Below are 19,339 nucleotides of genomic sequence, written 5' to 3' on the forward strand. Positions count from 1 at the left end.
TGTGCAGCAGCTTTCTTTTTGGGAGGAGACTCCATGGGGGAGGTGCCACAAGTATTAATTTCACTGTATCCACACTCTTTCATGAGCCCACTTCCGGGACTCATAAGCAAAACAAAACCTCAGGAAAACAGAATTTGTTCCGAGCTGGTACAAACAGGCAAAAAAAGAACAAAATTAAAGGCAACCAAAAATATCTAGTTTCTTGTGTGCATCCCCAAGTTACGAAACCTGATTAATTCCTGGATAAAGCCTTGATTTAACAAATATCCAAATAAAGACTTTTTATGGGCCTTTAATAAAAGTTCAGGTCCCTTTTATATTGTATTCCAGTTTTAAGAGACCTAAAAGTATGGGAAAGATTCAGTTGATGCAAACTACAATTAAGGAGGAAAGAATCCGAGTTTTCGAGAGATGACCTGTTTTGTACTTGTAGGTCCTTCTCGTAGGTTTTGCTGGCAATGGTCGTTCGTTGTGGCGTTCATATGAGCAGCAAAAGAGATTACTTGTTTATGGCATCTAGTCAATGGAATTTATGCTCTTGTATTCCTGACCAACCTTCTTCTCTTCGCAGTGTATTCTTTTTACCATCACAATAACTATTTATATGAAATCATCACCTCAAACATTCCAAAAGAAGAAAAAGCAACAATATCGTTGAAGATGTAGTCACAGACGGTAAGGTTTCACGTTTCTTTTTTTAACTATAGAACTCTGATTGTTGATCTAATACCATCGTGAATATTTTTGAAAATGTTTTTCCTGCAATAAAAAGGTAAAAAAAAACAAAAAAAATAAAAAAAAACACATATGTATATTTTTTTGTAATAAATGTATATGTTCCTTATTGGGTTGATGGCAAAAGATTGTAGCAAATTGACTAAAACATTATCACCATTTCAATTCCGCATCGGCCTGTGAAATGTTTATTTTTTTTCCTTTTTAAATTTGCTTCCTGTTGCAACACAATCCTCTTCTTGTTAATGACAGATAAAGCACCTACTGCTTAGATATTCGAAGAAACGGCAAACAATCCAGCATAAAAAAAAACATCCAACCTAAACAATTGTCATTCAAATGCTTTAAAGTTCTCTTTCCAAGCTCATTTCAGATAGGTCTAGAACACAGAAAAATCCAAAATGGTTTGTCAAAATCTGTAAAATGATAGTGCTCTTTAACAATTTTTTTCCTTTTACAAAATGCATTGGCTGCCGCACAAGCTTAGTCTGGCTTCTCAAAAATAACAGAGACCATGGCAAGAGCTCTCATCATCATGAAGACACATTTCTTGTCCTACAAATGAAGGAAAACATTTACATTACATGAAGGTTAATAGTTAAAAGTCAATAGTTCTCCTAAAACAGAGTATCTGATTGTGATAGTAAATTATTGCACAAGAATTTGAGAGGTAGCTCTTACACTGCAATTCAAAACTTAAAGCATCTGTTGTTCCACTTGCTTGAATCATTATACTTTGATAGCTGTGGTTTTATAATCTCCCTAATCAATATTTCAAGCTCACAACTCTTCAACACCACAAAAAGAGGATTAACTAATTGGTTAGTGTTACAACCTTTTTTGTAACACCACAACAGATAAGTAAAACAAGCTTGACTTTTTTGTTAAAGGACCACTATAGTGCCAGGAAATTTGCCCTGAGGCTGCCCCCCCCCTCAGGGTCCCACTTCTGCTGGGCTCTAGGGGGAGGAAGGGGTTAAATTTTACCTCTTTTCCAGCGCTGGGACTCTCCTCGCTCTCTTTCCGTCATCGGCTGAATGCGCATGCGCGGCAAGAGCCGCGCACGCATTCAGCCAGTCTCATAGAAAAGCATTTTCAATGCCTTCCTATGGACGCTGGCGTCTTGTCACAGTGAGAAGCGCGGAAGCGCCTCTAGCGGCTGTCAATGAGACAGCCACTAGAGGCTGGATTAACCCATAGGTAAACACAGCAGTTTCTCTGAAACTGCTATGTTTACAGCAAAAAGGGCTAAACCTAGATGGACCTGGCACCCAGACCCCTTCATTAAGCTGAAGTGGTCTGGGTGCCTATGGTGGTCCTTTACGGCTGGCTCGCTCTCCCCCCCCAGCCAGGCACGGCTGGCTCGCTCTCCCCCCCCAGCCAGGCACGGCTGGCTCGCTCTCCCCCCCCAGCCAGGCACGGCTGGCTCGCTCTTTCCCCCCCCCCCAGCCAGGCACGGCTGGCTCGCTCTTTCCCCCCCCCCAGCCAGGCACGGCTGGCTCGCTCTCTCCCCCACCCCCCCCCCCAAGCAAGGCACAGCAGGGCTGGCTCGCTCTCCCCCCCAGCCAGGCACAGCAGAGCTGGCTCGCTCTCCCCCCCCCCCCAGCCAGGCACGGCAGGGCTGGCTCGCTCTCCCCCCCCCCCAGCCAGGCACGGCAGGGCTGGCTCGCTCTCTCCCCCCCAGCCAGGCACGGCAGGGCTGGCTCGCTCTCTCTCTCCCCCCCAGCAAGGCACGGCAGGGCTGGCTCGCTCTCTCTCTCCCCCCCAGCAAGGCACGGCAGGGCTGTCTCGCTCTCTCTCTCCCCCCCAGCCAGGCACGGCAGGGCTGTCTCGCTCTCTCCCCACCAGCCAGGCACGGCAGGGCTGGCTCGCTCTCTCCCCACCAGCCAGGCACGGCAGGGCTGGCTCGCTCTCTCCCCCCCAGCCAGGCACGGCAGGGCTGGCTCGCTCTCTCCCCCCCAGCCAGGCACGGCAGGGCTGGCTCGCTCTCTCCCCCCCAGCCAGGCACGGCAGGGCTGGCTCGCTCTCTCCCCCCCAGCCAGGCACGGCAGGGCTGGCTCGCTCTCTCCCCCCCCCCCCCCCCCAGCCAGGCATGGCAGGGCTGGCTCGTTCTCTCCCCCCCCCCAGCCAGGCACGGCAGGGCTGGCTGGCTCGCTCTCTCTCCCCCCCCCCCCCAGCCATGCACGGCAGGGCTGGCTCGCTCTCTCTCCCCCAGCCAGGCACGGCAGGGCTGGCTGGCTCGCTCTCTCTCCCCCCCCCCCAGCCAGGCACGGCAGGGCTGGCTCGCGCTCTCCCCCCCAGCCAGGCACGGCAGGGCTGGCTCGCTCTCTCCCCCCCAGCCAGGCACGGCAGGGCTGGCTCGCTCTCTCCCCCCCAGCCAGGCACGGCAGGGCTGGCTCGCTCTCTCCCCCCCCCCCCCCCCAGCCAGGCATGGCAGGGCTGGCTCGTTCTCTCCCCCCCCCCAGCCAGGCACGGCAGGGCTGGCTGGCTCGCTCTCTCTCCCCCCCCCCCCAGCCATGCACGGCAGGGCTGGCTCGCTCTCTCTCCCCCCCCCCCCCCCAGCCATGCACGGCAGGGCTGGCTCATTCTCTCCCCCCCCCAGCCGTGCACGGCAGGGCTGGCTCATTCTCTCCCCCCCCCAGCCGTGCACGGCAGGGCTGGCTCACTCTCCCCCCCCCCCCCCCAGCCAGGCACGGCAGGGCTGGCTCATTCTCTCCCCCCCCCCCCAGCCAGGCACGGCAGGGCTGGCTCATTCTCTCCCCCCCCAGCCAGGCACGGCAGGGCTGGCTCATTCTCTCCCCCCCCCAGCCAGGCACGGCAGGGCTGGCTCATTCTCTCCCCCCCCCAGCCAGGCACGGCAGGGCTGGCTCATTCTCTCCCCCCCCCAGCCAGGCACGGCAGGGCTGGCTCGCTCTCCCCCCCCCAGCCAGGCACGGCAGGGCTGGCTCGCGCTCTCCCCCCCAGCCAGGCACGGCAGGGCTGGCTCGCGCTCTCCCCCCCCAGCCAGGCACGGCAGGGCTGTCTCGCTCTCTCCCCCCCAGCCAGGCACGGCAGGGCTGGCTCGCTCTCTCCCCTTCCCCAGCCAGGCACGGCTCTCTCTCTCCCCTTCCCCAGCCAGGCACGGCTCTCTCTCTCCCCTTCCCCAGCCAGGCACGGCTCTCTCTCTCCCCTTCCCCAGCCAGGCACGGCTCTCTCTCTCCCCTTCCCCAGCCAGGCACGGCTCTCTCTCTCTCCCCTTCCCCAGCCAGGCACGGCTCTCTCTCTCTCCCCTTCCCCAGCCAGGCACGGCTCTCTCTCTCTCCCCTTCCCCAGCCAGGCACGGCTCTCTCTCTCTCCCCTTCCCCAGCCAGGCACGGCTCTCTCTCTCTCCCCTTCCCCAGCCAGGCACGGCTCTCTCTCTCTCCCCTTCCCCAGCCAGGCACGGCTCTCTCTCTCTCCCCTTCCCCAGCCAGGCACGGCTCTCTCTCTCCCCTTCCCCAGCCAGGCACGGCTCTCTCCCCTTCCCCAGCCAGGCACGGCTCTCTCCCCTTCCCCAGCCAGGCACGGCTCTCTCTCCCCCCTTTCCCAGCCAGGCTCTCTCTCCCCTTCCTCAGCCAGGCACGGCAGGGCTCTCTCTCTCTCACCCCCTCCCCCAACCAGGCACGTCAGGGCTCTCTCTCTCTCCCCCAACCAGGAACGGCAGGGCTCTCTCTCTCCCCCAACCAGGAACGGCAGGGCTCTCTCTCTCTCTCCCCCAACCAGGCACGGCAGGGCTCTCTCTCAACCAGCCAGGCACGGCAGGGCTCTCTCTCAACCAGCCAGGCACGGCAGGGCTCTCTCTCAACCAGCCAGGCACGGCAGGGCTCTCTCTCAACCAGCCAGGCACGGCAGGGCTCTCTCTCAACCAGCCAGGCACGGCAGGGCTCTCTCTCAACCAGCCAGGCACGGCAGGGCTCTCTCTCAACCAGCCAGGCACGGCTGGGCTCTCTCTCAACCAGCCAGGCACGGCAGGGCTCTCTCTCAACCAGCCAGGCACGGCAGGGCTCTCTCTCAACCAGCCAGGCACGGCAGGGCTCTCTCTCAACCAGCCAGGCACGGCTGGGCTCTCTCTCAACCAGCCAGGCACGGCTGGGCTCTCTCTCAACCAGCCAGGCACGGCTGGGCTCTCTCTCAACCAGCCAGGCACGGCTGGGCTCTCTCTCAACCAGCCAGGCACGGCAGGGCTCTCTCTCAACCAGCCAGGCACGGCAGGGCTCTCTCTCAACCAGCCAGGCACGGCAGGGCTCTCTCTCAACCAGCCAGGCACGGCAGGGCTCTCTCTCAACCAGCCAGGCACGGCAGGGCTCTCTCTCAACCAGCCAGGCACGGCAGGGCTCTCTCTCAACCAGCCAGGCACGGCAGGGCTCTCTCTCAACCAGCCAGGCACGGCACGGCTCTCTCTCAACCAGCCAGGCACGGCACGGCTCTCTCTCAACCAGCCAGGCACGGCTCTCTCTCAACCAGCCAGGCACGGCTCTCTCTCAACCAGCCAGGCACGGCAGGGCTCTCTCTCAACCAGCCAGGCACGGCAGGGCTCTCTCTCAACCAGCCAGGCACGGCAGGGCTCTCTCTCAACCAGCCAGGCACGGCAGGGCTCTCTCTCAACCAGCCAGGCACGGCAGGGCTCTCTCTCTCTCTCTCAACCAGCCAGGCACGGCAGGGCTCTCTCTCTCTCTCAACCAGCCAGGCACGGCAGGGCTCTCTCTCTCTCTCAACCAGCCAGGCACGGCAGGGCTCTCTCTCTCTCTCAACCAGCCAGGCACGGCAGGGCTCTCTCTCTCTCTCAACCAGCCAGGCACGGCAGGGCTCTCTCTCTCTCTCAACCAGCCAGGCACGGCAGGGCTCTCTCTCTCTCTCAACCAGCCAGGCACGGCAGGGCTCTCTCTCTCAACCAGCCAGGCACGGCAGGGCTCTCTCTCTCTCAACCAGCCAGGCACGGCTCTCTCTCTCTCAACCAGCCAGGCACGGCAGGGCTCTCTCTCTCTCTCAACCAGCCAGGCACGGCAGGGCTCTCTCTCTCAACCAGCCAGGCACGGCAGGGCTCTCTCTCTCAACCAGCCAGGCACGGCAGGGCTCTCTCTCTCAACCAGCCAGGCACGGCAGGGCTCTCTCTCTCAACCAGCCAGGCACGGCAGGGCTCTCTCTCTCAACCAGCCAGGCACGGCAGGGCTCTCTCTCTCAACCAGCCAGGCACGGCAGGGCTCTCTCTCTCAACCAGCCAGGCACGGCAGGGCTCTCTCTCTCAACCAGCCAGGCACGGCAGGGCTCTCTCTCTCAACCAGCCAGGCACGGCAGGGCTCTCTCTCTCAACCAGCCAGGCACGGCAGGGCTCTCTCTCTCAACCAGCCAGGCACGGCAGGGCTCTCTCTCTCAACCAGCCAGGCACGGCAGGGCTCTCTCTCAACCAGCCAGGCACGGCAGGGCTCTCTCTCTCTCTCAACCAGCCAGGCACGGCAGGGCTCTCTCTCTCTCTCTCTACCAGCCACGGCTCTCTCTCTCTCAACCAGCCAGGCACGGCAGGGCTCTCTCTCAACCAGCCAGGCACGGCAGGGCTCTCTCTCAACCAGCCAGGCACGGCAGGGCTCTCTCTCAACCAGCCAGGCACGGCAGGGCTCTCTCTCAACCAGCCAGGCACGGCAGGGCTCTCTCTCAACCAGCCAGGCACGGCAGGGCTCTCTCTCAACCAGCCAGGCACGGCAGGGCTCTCTCTCAACCAGCAAGGCACGGCAGGGCTCTCTCTCAACCAGCAAGGCACGGCAGGGCTCTCTCTCAACCAGCCAGGCATGGCAGGGCTCTCTCTCAACCAGCCAGGCACGGCAGGGCTCTCTCTCAACCAGCCAGGCACGGCAGGGCTCTCTCTCAACCAGCCAGGCACGGCAGGGCTCTCTCTCAACCAGCCAGGCACGGCAGGGCTCTCTCTCAACCAGCCAGGCACGGCAGGGCTCTCTCTCAACCAGCCAGGCACGGCAGGGCTCTCTCTCAACCAGCCAGGCACGGCAGGGCTCTCTCTCAACCAGCCAGGCACGGCAGGGCTCTCTCTCAACCAGCCAGGCACGGCAGGGCTCTCTCTCAACCAGCCAGGCACGGCAGGGCTCTCTCTCAACCAGCCAGGCACGGCAGGGCTCTCTCTCTCTCTCTCAACCAGCCACGGCTCTCTCTCTTTCAACCAGCCAGGCATGGCAGGGCTCTCTCTCTCTCTCTCAACCAGCCAGGCACAGCACGGCTCTCTCTCTCTCAGCCAGCCAGGCACAGCAGGGCTCTCTCTCAACCAGCCAGGCACGGCAGGGCTCTCTCTCAACCAGCCAGGCACGGCAGGGCTCTCTCTCAACCAGCCAGGCACGGCAGGGCTCTCTCTCTCTCAACCAGCCAGGCACGGCAGGGCTCTCTCTCTCTCTCTCAACCAGCCAGGCACGGCAGGGCTCTCTCTCTCTCTCTAAACCAGCCAGGCACGGCAGGGCTCTCTCTCTCTCTCTCTCTTTCTCTCAACCAGCCAGGCACGGCAGGGCTCTCTCTCAACCAGCCAGGCACGGCAGGGCTCTCTCTCAACCAGCCAGGCACGGCAGGGCTCTCTCTCAACCAGCCAGGCACGGCAGGGCTCTCTCTCAACCAGCCAGGCACGGCAGGGCTCTCTCTCAACCAGCCAGGCACGGCAGGGCTCTCTCTCAACCAGCCAGGCACGGCAGGGCTCTCTCTCAACCAGCCAGGCACGGCAGGGCTCTCTCAACCAGCCAGGCACGGCAGGGCTCTCTCAACCAGCCAGGCACGGCAGGGCTCTCTCAACCAGCCAGGCACGGCAGGGCTCTCTCTCAACCAGCCAGGCACATCAGGGCTCTCTCTCTCTCTCTCTCTCTCAACCAGCCAGGCACATCAGGGCTCTCTCTCTCTCAACCAGCCAGGCACATCAGGGCTCTCTCTCTCTCTCTCTCTCAACCAGCCAGGCACATCAGGGCTCTCTCTCTCTCTCAACCAGCCAGGCACATCAGGGCTCTCTCTCTCTCTCTCTCAACCAGCCAGGCACATCAGAGCTCTCTCTCTCTCAACCAGCCAGGCACATCAGAGCTCTCTCTCTCTCTCAACCAGCCAGGCACATCAGAGCTCTCTCTCTCTCAACCAGCCAGGCACATCAGAGCTCTCTCTCTCTCAACCAGCCAGGCACATCAGAGCTCTCTCTCTCTCAACCAGCCAGGCACATCAGAGCTCTCTCTCTCTCTCAACCAGCCAGGCACATCAGAGCTCTCTCTCTCTCAACCAGCCAGGCACATCAGAGCTCTCTCTCTCTCAACCAGCCAGGCACATCAGAGCTCTCTCTCTCAACCAGCCAGGCACATCAGAGCTCTCTCTCTCTCAACCAGCCAGGCACATCAGAGCTCTCTCTCTCTCAACCAGCCAGGCACATCAGAGCTCTCTCTCAACCAAGCAGGCACATCAGAGCTCTCTCTCAACCAGCCAGGCACATCAGAGCTCTCTCTCTCTCAACCAGCCAGGCACATCAGAGCTCTCTCTCTCTCAACCAGCCAGGCACATCAGAGCTCTCTCTCTCTCAACCAGCCAGGCACATCAGAGCTCTCTCTCTCTCTCAACCAGCCAGGCACATCAGAGCTCTCTCTCTCAACCAGCCAGGCACATCAGAGCTCTCTCTCTCTCTCAACCAGCCAGGCACATCAGAGCTCTCTCTCTCTCTCAACCAGCCAGGCACATCAGAGCTCTCTCTCAACCAGCCAGGCACATCAGAGCTCTCTCTCTCAACCAGCCAGGCACATCAGAGCTCTCTCTCAACCAGCCAGGCACATCAGAGCTCTCTCAACCAGCCAGGCACATCAGAGCTCTCTCAACCAGCCAGGCACATCAGAGCTCTCTCAACCAGCCAGGCACATCAGAGCTCTCTCTCTCTCAACCAGCCAGGCACATCAGAGCTCCCTCTCTCTCAACCAGCCAGGCACATCAGAGCGCCCTCTCTCTCAACCAGCCAGGCACATCAGAGCGCCCTCTCTCTCAACCAGCCAGGCACATCAGAGCGCCCTCTCTCTCAACCAGCCAGGCACATCAGAGCTCTCTCTCAACCAGCCAGGCACATCAGAGCTCCCTCTCTCTCAACCAGCCAGGCACATCAGAGCTCTCTCAACCAGCCAGGCACATCAGAGCTCTCTCAACCAGCCAGGCACATCAGAGCTCTCTCAACCAGCCAGGCACATCAGAGCTCTCTCAACCAGCCAGGCACATCAGAGCTCTCTCAACCAGCCAGGCACATCAGAGCTCTCTCAACCAGCCAGGCACATCAGAGCTCTCTCAACCAGCCAGGCACATCAGAGCTCTCTCAACCAGCCAGGCACATCAGAGCTCTCTCAACCAGCCAGGCACATCAGAGCTCTCTCAACCAGCCAGGCACATCAGAGCTCTCTCAACCAGCCAGGCACATCAGAGCTCTCTCAACCAGCCAGGCACATCAGAGCTCTCTCAACCAGCCAGGCACATCAGAGCTCTCTCAACCAGCCAGGCACATCAGAGCTCTCTCAACCAGCCAGGCACATCAGAGCTCTCTCAACCAGCCAGGCACATCAGAGCTCTCTCTCTCTCTCAACCAGCCAGGCACATCAGAGCTCTCTCTCTCTCTCAACCAGCCAGGCAGGCACATCAGAGCTCTCTCTCTCAACCAGCCAGGCAGGCACATCAGAGCTCTCTCTCTCTCTCTCTCAACCAGCCAGGCAGGCACATCAGAGCTCTCTCTCTCTCTCAACCAGCCAGGCAGGCACATCAGAGCTCTCTCTCAACCTCTCAACCAGCCAGGCACATCAGAGCTCTCTCTCAACCAGCCAGGCACATCAGAGCTCTCTCTCTCTCTCGCTCTCTCTCAACCAGCCAGGCACAGCGCTCTCTCTCTCTCAACCAGCCAGGCACGGCAGGGTTCTCTCTCTCAACCAACCAGGCACAGCAGGGCTCTATATTTCTCCCAACCAGCCAAGCACGGCGCGCGCTCTCTCTCTCCTCTCAACCAGCCAGGCACGGCAGGGCTCTCTCTCTCCTCTCAACCAACCAGGAACAGCAGGGCTTTCTCTCTCTCTCTCAACCAACCAGGAACAGCAGGGCTTTCTCTCTCTCTCTCTCTCTCTCAACCAGCCAGGCACGGCAGGGCTCTCTCTCTCTCTCTCTCTCTCTCTCTCTCAACCAGCCAGCCACAGCTGGGCTCTGTCTCTCCCAGAAAGGCACAGCAGGGCTCGCTCGATTTCGGTGCATCCACACAGCACAGCAATGCTCCCCTCATGCCTCTCTCATACTCAGAGCGGGCAGTAGACGACGAGCATTTATACCCACATCTCAAGGCCAATTCCCTGCCTTCCCCCAAGGCCGCACAGACAGCGATCTGCAAGCGCGCCTTTCCTGGGCGGCGAGAATCCGAGGTTCCTGAGCTTCCTCAGTTTCCTCTCTCTCTCTCCACCTCCTGCCGGTGTTCCATCAAAAAACCCTACACCGTCAAAATTCCCTACCCTCGTCACTTCCGGTGACGCGGTCGCACCGGAAGTGACGTTTGGACGGGGGTGTTCGCCACCGCGCAAGCGCACACAAACTAGGTAGGGATTTTTCACGGGGTAGGGGAAATTAACGCCACAGTGCGCACGCGCGGCTCAGTACTCCCGTCGGAGGTACAGCGCGCGTGCGCACTAGTGGCAAGGGAGCACTCCCCACACCGCGCGTGCGCAGTATATGGGTAGGGAAAATTGATGGCCATTTGTTCTCTGAAATCTCCCTACCCCTATACTGCGCATGCGCGGACTCTGATCGTCGGATTAAAGTCTCTCCCTGCTCCCAACACTCTCAGCCATCCAAGGGGAGGATAAAGTATGGTGGGGGTTTCTGTGAAGTATATGGGGGGTCTGCGCTGTATAATGGGGGGGCTGTGCAGTGTATGGGGGGGGCTGCGCAGTATAATGGGGGCTGCGCAGTATAATGGGGGGGCTGCGCTGTATAATGGGGTGGTCTGCGCAGTAGAAAGGAGGGGTCTGCGCTGTATAATGGGGGGGTCTGCGCAGTATAATGGGGGCTGCGCAGTATAATGGGGGCTTTTCTGTATAATGGGGGGACTGCGCAGTATAATGGGGGGGTCTGCAGTGTATGGGGGGTCTGTGCAGTATTGGGGGGGTCTGTGCAGTATTGGGGGGTCTGTGCAGTTTCGGGGGGGACTGTGCAGTATCGGGGGGGGTGCAGTATAATGGGGGGGTCTGCGCTGTATAATGGGGGGGTCTGTGCTGTATAATGGGGGCGTCTGCACAGTATAATGGGGGGCTGCGCTGTATGATGGGGGTCTGCGCAGAATAATGGGGGGTCTGTGCAGTGTATGGGGGGTCTGTGCAGTATTGGGGGGGTCTTTGCAGAATTGGGGGGTCTGTGCAGTATCGGGGGGGACTTCACAGTATTCTGGGGTCTGTGCAGTATTGGGGGGGACTGTACAGTATGGGGGGTCTGTGCAGTATATGGGGGGCTGCCTGCGCTGTATATGGGGGGTCTGCGCAGTATATTGGGGGGGCTGCGAATTATATTAGGGTGGCCTATGTGTTAGATGTGGGGGGCAGTGTGTTAGATGGAGGGGCTGTTCGTTACATGTGGGGGGGCAGTGTATTATATTTGGGGGCTGTGCGTTAGATGTGTACAACCCTAGTTTCACAGAAAAATATTTATTTCCTAGATATCATATGCCATGGCATGCTTTTTGCTACGAAACCGCAGCCATCTAGTCACTCGCCAGAGAAGGATGAGAAACTGCACCCCAGCGAGAGGGACTGCCCCACATCTGCAACCAAATCCGTCGGTCACCGAATTCAGTAATCTTCAACATTGTGTACTGTGATCACGGCATAGTTCAGAGGTAGGTAACCTTGGGCAGTCCAGATGCTGTGAATTACATCTCCCATAATGCTGGCAAACCATTATGGGAGGTGTAGTCCAAAACATCTGGAATACCGAATGCGTATGAATGAAAAGTATGGTGTGTGTGAATGGTCAGTAACAAGGGTTGAAGCCTTGACGTGGCGTTACTGCTCACATGTGTAATTATGTGCCAATTCTACCAATGTGAGTCACTGTAATAGTTATGAGGTAACCATAAATACCGTGACTATGGAGAATTAAACGCCTGTATCACCTAAACACTGCTTATACTGTGACCGTATCTCCTAAACACTGCTTACACTGTGACCGTATCTCTGAAACACTGCTTACACTGTGACTGTATCATAAAAACTGCTTATACTTATCGGGATCCATCAAAGGTTAAATCTAGGGTTATATACTCCATGCCACTTTAATCAGGGGGGGTAATAAAGTGTTCCAGATATAGTGCCCCAGTTTGGTCAGGTTTAAATCATTATATGTGATACTGTTTTCTCAATTCCAGATCAAGTTTTAGTTTGATGAGGGAGGCCGTTTAACCCCTTAAGGACCAAACTTCTGGAATAAAAGGGAATCATGACATGTCACACATGTCATGTGTCCTTAAGGGGTTAAAGCATTATACACTAAGTGCATTTTCTGTATTTTAGATCTGGTGTCCCAGTACGGGATAGAGACCATCGTTCTGTTTAACAAGAGGATAGTTGTGCATCATCTATGACTGGCGGCTCAGCAGGAATTCAACAGGTTCTTGAAATGGAAACCTCTGTTGCATTAGACCCAATTCTGATATTATGACCGAACCCTAAAGCACTTAATATTTTTATGATATTTTATTTATGTATTTTGAATGTTGTGCAAAGACCCCAGATGGTCATTGTTCCACTTGTATTCCAGTGGCCATGAAGGGCAGATGAAGGTAGTTTTTATTTGACTTAAAATGTCCTTTGTATGCATCTTCTTTCTCAAGGTCCTCTTCAGCTCCTGGAGCGTTAATCTGCCAGAAGTCAACGGAAGCGCTCTACTCAAGTGTATGCATTAGCTCTGTCTTTTGTCAAAAGTAGAAAAAATACTTAAGATAAAGTTGTTCCTGTTTGCTCTTAATTTGTGGGCGTCGCAGGGATGCTTTAAGTCAAAATTAAAAGCGCTCTATCATTCTTTCTATTCTATGCCTCTAATCCTCAACATGGAAATTGTAGTTTGTAATAATAGAAAATATGTAAATTGTAATATGCTTTCTGGTTACGGTCTGGTGAGTTTTAACTTAATTTTCTATTTTTACAGCTCCCGAGGGAAGGAGCAAACCGCCTTGAGGAGTCCCTGCATAAGAGACTATTGGATACAGAAGGCTGTACTAAAGCGAGATCTCATCACAGCATCATCCAAGTCGTAGTCAGGAGTATATGAGGCCTCTTAAGAGTAAAGAGCGGCTAACAATATCTGATAATAGGCCACATGTGCAATTATTATGTATGTAATTGATGTACAACATATTTTTTCACTTTTTTGTTACATTAGAAATTAACAAATATTGTTAGACTTTTTGTTTACTGCTGTTCCCTGCAAAAAAATAATATTAAAACTCCAAACAATTTTGAAATGTGCATCTGTAATCAACGTTAACCTGCTAATTACTGTGGGACAATGGAGAGCAACCCCAAACTGGTATTCTATCAAACAATCCAGGACTGTTCGGAAATATGGCTTTGTATCAAACTATGATCATTTATGGTGCACATAGGTCCTCTTGTCACTGTGCCTATGGAAAGTTTTGCTTATAACAGTGATGACTTTCAAAAGATAGCAATAAGCAGATTAAGAAGTTGCTCTTTAAAGGGACACTATAGGCACCAAGACCACTTCATCTCGCTGAAGTGGTTTGGGTGCAATGCCTATGTCCCCTTAACCCTGCAATGTGAAATATTGCAGTTTCTGAGGAACTGCAATAATTACCTTGCAAGGTTCTCATCCTCTATTGGCTGTCTACCAGACAGGCACTAGAGGCGCTTCAGGTCCTTAGCGGAGACCAACTACGTGAAATGACACTGGACATCCTCACGCTATGCATGAGGACAACCAGTGTCTTTAAAAACGCTATAGAAAAGCCTTGAGTTAATGCTTTCCAATGTGGAAGCCCAAATGTGTGCGCAGGAGGGACCTGATGTATGCGGAGCCTGACCTAACAATCAGGTAACTGACAAAAAGGGTGAAGAGGGTGTTAGAAATAAAGTTTGATATTCCTAGCACCATAGGTTTCCTTTAACCCCTTAACACCGTTACGACGTACCATGCCGTCCCGCTTTAAGTGGGCTTTAAAGCCGTTGCGGCGGCATGGTACGTCGTAACGGCTTTAAGCCCCTGGAGGAGAGGTGTACTCACCTCCGCCGCGATCCTCTTCTGGGGGGCTGCCTGACAGCCCAGGCAGCCCCCCTCCGGCAAATGAGGCCCCCGGGGGCCATGTGATCGCTCTCAAAGAGCGATCACATGGCCCCCTATAGCTGGCTATGGATCTGCCAGCAGGGGGACTGTCTGAAATATCAGACAGTCCCCCTGCTGGTGGGAAAGTAAAAAAATATATATTAGACAAGTGTAAAAATAAATGAACTATATTTATATATATATATATATATATATATATATATATATAATATGTATATATATTATATATACATATTATATATATGTAACATCATACAAAGTGTATTTTAATATTAATAAGTATATATATATTAAAATACACTTAGAATGACGTTACATATATAATATGTATATATTATATATAATAGATGTATATATATTATATATAAATACGTATAATTAAAATAAAATAAATAAAATATTGAAACAAAATGTAATATAAATTATATATGCATATTTAATTTCATTCTAACTGTATTTTGTTATTAATATATATATATATATATATATATGTCGGTAACAAAATACACTTAGAATGACATTCTATCTAAATCTAAAATACAAATAACCGCAAATATATATATATATATATATATATATATATAAATACATACAATTACATAAAAGATTACATTAGTATACACGTAGAATTTAAATACCTATAAATGCATATATATTAAAATTCAATGTGTATATTTAAATAATCTTTTAACGTAATTATGTGATTTGATTAATTAAAATTTGATTGACATGCCTGACAACACAGGGAGAAAGTGCAGGGAATTTAATTCGCAAGCACTATATTTGACCCTGTAACTCTCCAAGACACCATAAAACCTGTACATAGGGGGTACTGTTTTACTCGGGAGACTTCGCTGAACTCAAATATTAGTGTTTCAAACTGGTAAATTGTATTACAACGATGATATTTTAAGTAAAAGTGACGTTTTTCGCATTTTTTTACAAGCGAACGGCACTTTTATGGTCTATATTATTGTTGTAATATGTTTTACTGTTTTAAAACACTAATATTTGTGTTTAGTGAAGTCTCCCGAGAATAACAGAACCCCCCATGTACAGGTTTTATGGTGTTTTGGAAAGTTAGAGAGTCACATATAAGGCTTGCATTTCATTTTTTGCACATTGAAATTTGCCAGATTGGTTATGTTGCCTTTGAGAGCGTATGGTAGCCCAGGAATGAGAATTACCCCCATGATGGCATACCATTTGCAAAAGTAGACAACCGGAGGTATTGCAAGTGGGGTATGTCCAGTCTTTCTTAGTAGCCACTTAGTCACAAACACTGGCCAAATATTCGTTTTTTGCTTTTTTCACACAAAAAAGCAAATATGAACGCTAACTTTGGCCAGTGTTTGTGACTAAGTGGCTACTAAAAAAGACTGGACATACCCCACTTTCAATACCTTGGCTTGTCTACTTTTTCAAATGCTATGCCATTATGGGGGTAATTCTCATTCCTGGCTACCACACCGTCTCAAAGGTAACATTACTAATCTGGAAAATTTCAATTTGAAAATGGAATCTTATTTTCTCACATTTTTTAAAAAAATTTATTCATAATAAATTATGTTCCATATATGAATAGTTAATGATAAATTAAAGCCCTGTTTCTCCTGAACAAAATGATATATAATAAATGTGGGTGCATATAATTTGAAAGAGGGGAACTACGGGTGAAGAGACATATAGCGCAAATTCTAGTTTTTGTTTAGATCAGAACGTGCACTATTGACTCCGTCCTGAAGGGATTAAAACAAAGAGTATTTACCCCATTTCTAAATTTATATAGGTTCCCAAAACATCTAGAACGCCAAAAAGGCACTCCAATCTGTGTTCAACAATAGAGCCTGAAGTTTTTTTTGTGTTTTCTCCACTGCAATCCACCATCTCATCACCATGCTGTAGAATTGCAGTGGTGTCGTACATTGGGACACAGCAAGTACTGTTATTATTTATAGCTAAGTAACACAAATAGCATGTTAAGGTGTCAGCAATATACTTTATTTCTTCAAAGTTAATATGCAGTTTACACTTTATATGTATAGTGAAAAAAATATAAAAGTCAATGCGGAAACTGGCTAAAAAAAAAAGCAGAGTGTCAAATCCAACATGGAGAACGTTCAATCACCTGTACAGAAAGGCTGTATGGCATTAGGAAGGCAGTATCTTTATAATATAATAGTCTCTCTATCTGGGCCATCCAGGATTATTAATCACTGGAAGATAAGGGTTACTTAATGTCTGCAGCATGTGTTCCGAAGCAGTCATATGGAAGTTTTCTGTAGAAGAAGGTAATCTCTTCTGTTTCAGCAGGTCTAGGTTAATGGTGGTGGGTTTTTCTCTGGCACTGGTACCATCAGTAAAGGAGTGTAAAATTGAGAGGATCACCTTGTTTTTCCCACAAATCTAAGAAAACTCAGAACAGAAGATTGAGGATAGTGGTTAACAACTTAATGAAACTGCAAACACTAAAACTAACTTGAAAAAAATAACATTCACAGTGTAAGCAGTGTATAGGAGATACGGTCACAGTGTAAGCAGTGTATAGGAGATGCGGTCACAGAGTAAGCAGTGTATAGGCGATACAGTCACAGTATGAGCAGTGTTTAGATGGTACAGTCACAGTGTAAGCAGTGTATAGGCGATACGGTCACAGTATGAGCAGTGTTTAGGAGATACGGTCACAGTGTGAGCAGTGTTTAGATGGTACGGTCACAGTGTAAGCAGTGTATAGGAGATACGGTCACAGTGTAAGCAGTGTTTAGGTGATACAGGCGTTTAATTCTCCATAGTCACGGTATTTATGGTTACCTCATAGGTATTACAGTGACTCACATTGGTTGAATTGGCACATGAATACACATGTGAGCAGTAACGCCACGTCAAGGCTTCAACCCTTGTTACTGACCATTCACACACACCATACTTTTCATTCATACGCATTCGGTATTCCAGATGTTTTGGACTACACCTTCCATAATGGTTTGCCAGCATTATGGGAGATGTAATTCACAGCATCTGGACTGCCCAAGGTTACCTACCTCTGAACTATGCCGTGATCACAGTACACAATGTTGAAGTTGCTGTGCAAACAGGAGCAGCTTGTCATGTGTCAGATGCCACTTCATTGTTTATAAATTCAATACTCCACCCTGGAGACAAGCATCAAACATGGGCTTCTTCATTCCTCTTCATGTACTTCGTGTCCCATAGGAGAATGCTTGTCAGAGGTGTGACACACACAAAAAGAAATAAACTGGTTAGAGTGACTGGCATAACAGACACAGTGCATGCAGACTTGCGTGCCACATACATACAGCAGACAGACACAAGATTGTGGGAGAAACACCGGATTAAATATAAGAATTGGGAGTACCATACATACAGAATGGAGACGGAGATTACTGAATTCGGTGACCGACGGATTTGGTTGCAGATGTGGGGCAGTCCCTCTTGCTGGGGTGCAGTTTCTCATCCTTCTCTGGCGAGTGACTAGATGGCTGCGGTTTCATAACAAAAAGCATGCCATGGCATATGATGTCTAGGAAATAAATATTTTTCTGTGAAACTAGGGTTTCACAGAAAAATATAATACATTGCCCCCTTACATGTAACAAACAGCCCCTCCATCTAACACACTGCCCCCCACATCTAACACATAGGCCACCCCAATATACTTCACAGAACCCCCAATATACTGCGCAGCCCTCCCAATATGCTGCGCAGACCCCCCACAATATACTGCGCAGACCCCCACAATATACTGCGCAGACCCCCCACATACAGCGCAGGCAGCCCCCCACATACTGCACAAACCCCACCATATACAGCGCAGACCTCCACAATATACTGCGCAGACCCCCATATAATGCGCAGACAGCCCCCCATATACTGCGCAGACCCCCCACAATATACAGCGCAGACCCCCAATACTGCACAGACCCCCAAATACTGCACAGACCCCCCCGATACTGCACAGACCCCCCATACTGTACTGTCCCCCCAATACTGCACAGACCCCTGAATACTGCAAAATCCCCCCGATATTGCACAGACACCCCAATTCTGCAAAGACCCCCCCAATACTGTGCAGACCCCCCATTATACAGTGCAGACCCCCCCGATACTGCACAGACCCCCCCCCCGATACTGCACAGACCCCCCCGATACTGCACAGACCCCCCCCGATACTGCACACACCCTCCCCGATACTGCACAGACCCCCCCGATACTGCACAGACCCCCCCATACACTGCACAGACCCCCCATACTGTACAGTCCCCCCCCCAATACTGCACAGACCCCTGAATACTGCAAAGTCCCCCCCGATACTGCACAGGCCCCCCAATTCTGCAAAGACCCCCCAATACTGCACAGACCCCCCAATACTGCACAGACCCCCATTATACTGCGCTGACCCCCCATTATACAACGCAGACCCCCCCATTATACAGTGCAGACCCCCCATTATACTGTGCAGACCCCCCATTATACTGCGCAGACCCCCCCATTATACTGCGCAGACCCCCCATATACTTCACAGAAACCCCCACCATACTTTACCCTCCCCTTGGATGGCTGAGAGTGTTGGGAGCAGGGAGAGGCTTTAATCCGACGATCAGAGTCCACGGATGTGCAGTATAGGGGTAGGGAGATTTCACAGAACAAATGGCCATCAATTTTCCCTACCCCTATACTGTGCACGCGCGGTGTGTGGAGTGCTCCCTTGCCACTAGTGCGCACGCGCGCTGTACCTCCGACGGGAGTACTGAGCCGCGCGTGCGCACTGTGGCGTTAATTTCCCCTACCCCGTGAAAAATCCCTACCTAGTTGGTGTGCGCTTGCGCGTTGGTGCACCCCCCCCGTCCAAATGTTACTTCCGGTGCGGCCGCGTCACCGGAAGTGACGAGCGTAGGGAATTTTCACGGGGTAGGGTTTTTTGATAGAACACCGGAGACTGAGCCCAACAACGCGCACACACTCAAAAGTAAAAGCTTGCGATGACGAAGCAGCCCAGACCTCCAGATACACACATTTACACGAATGAGGCGCAAGGAAGCACGGGAGTTGCAGTTTTCCGTCGTTTACGAATTCATGGACGTCAATAAGTTCATCCTTCGGGAACTCCAAATCTCAGACAGGCGTTGCGGCTTTATGTCACGACCTGTGTTTTGTACTGAGGTGCGTCTGAGAGTCCGAGTGACAAGTCGCTGATTTTACAAATTCCTCTGGTGTTGCTGTTTTGCTCATCCTGTACATTGCCCTC

General features: G+C 52.2%; 1 protein-coding gene across 4 annotated transcripts in view; it reads right to left on the minus strand.

Moving 5' to 3' along the window:
- ZDHHC14 (zinc finger DHHC-type palmitoyltransferase 14) overlaps nt 1-19,134 on the minus strand; it is a 300,826-nt gene extending 281,692 nt beyond the window's left edge. For 3 of the 4 annotated variants that reach the window (XM_063443411.1, XM_063443409.1, XM_063443412.1), the window contains exons 1-3: nt 19,023-19,134; nt 10,063-10,189; nt 1-1,290 (exon numbers count right to left, since the gene is read on the minus strand). The exon at nt 1-1,290 is cut by the window's left edge and continues 135 nt beyond it. In XM_063443411.1, coding sequence (XP_063299481.1) covers nt 1-104 — 104 coding nt within the window. In that variant the 5' untranslated portion in view covers nt 105-1,290; nt 10,063-10,189; nt 19,023-19,134. The remainder of the gene's footprint in view (nt 1,291-10,062; nt 10,190-19,022) is intronic. The other variant, XM_063443413.1, reaches the window with a different exon arrangement.
- Nucleotides 19,135-19,339: the final 205 nt, after the last annotated feature.

This window comes from Pelobates fuscus, chromosome 2, assembly GCF_036172605.1.
Source record: "Pelobates fuscus isolate aPelFus1 chromosome 2, aPelFus1.pri, whole genome shotgun sequence".
In the NCBI taxonomy this organism is placed as follows: Eukaryota; Metazoa; Chordata; class Amphibia; order Anura; family Pelobatidae; genus Pelobates; species Pelobates fuscus.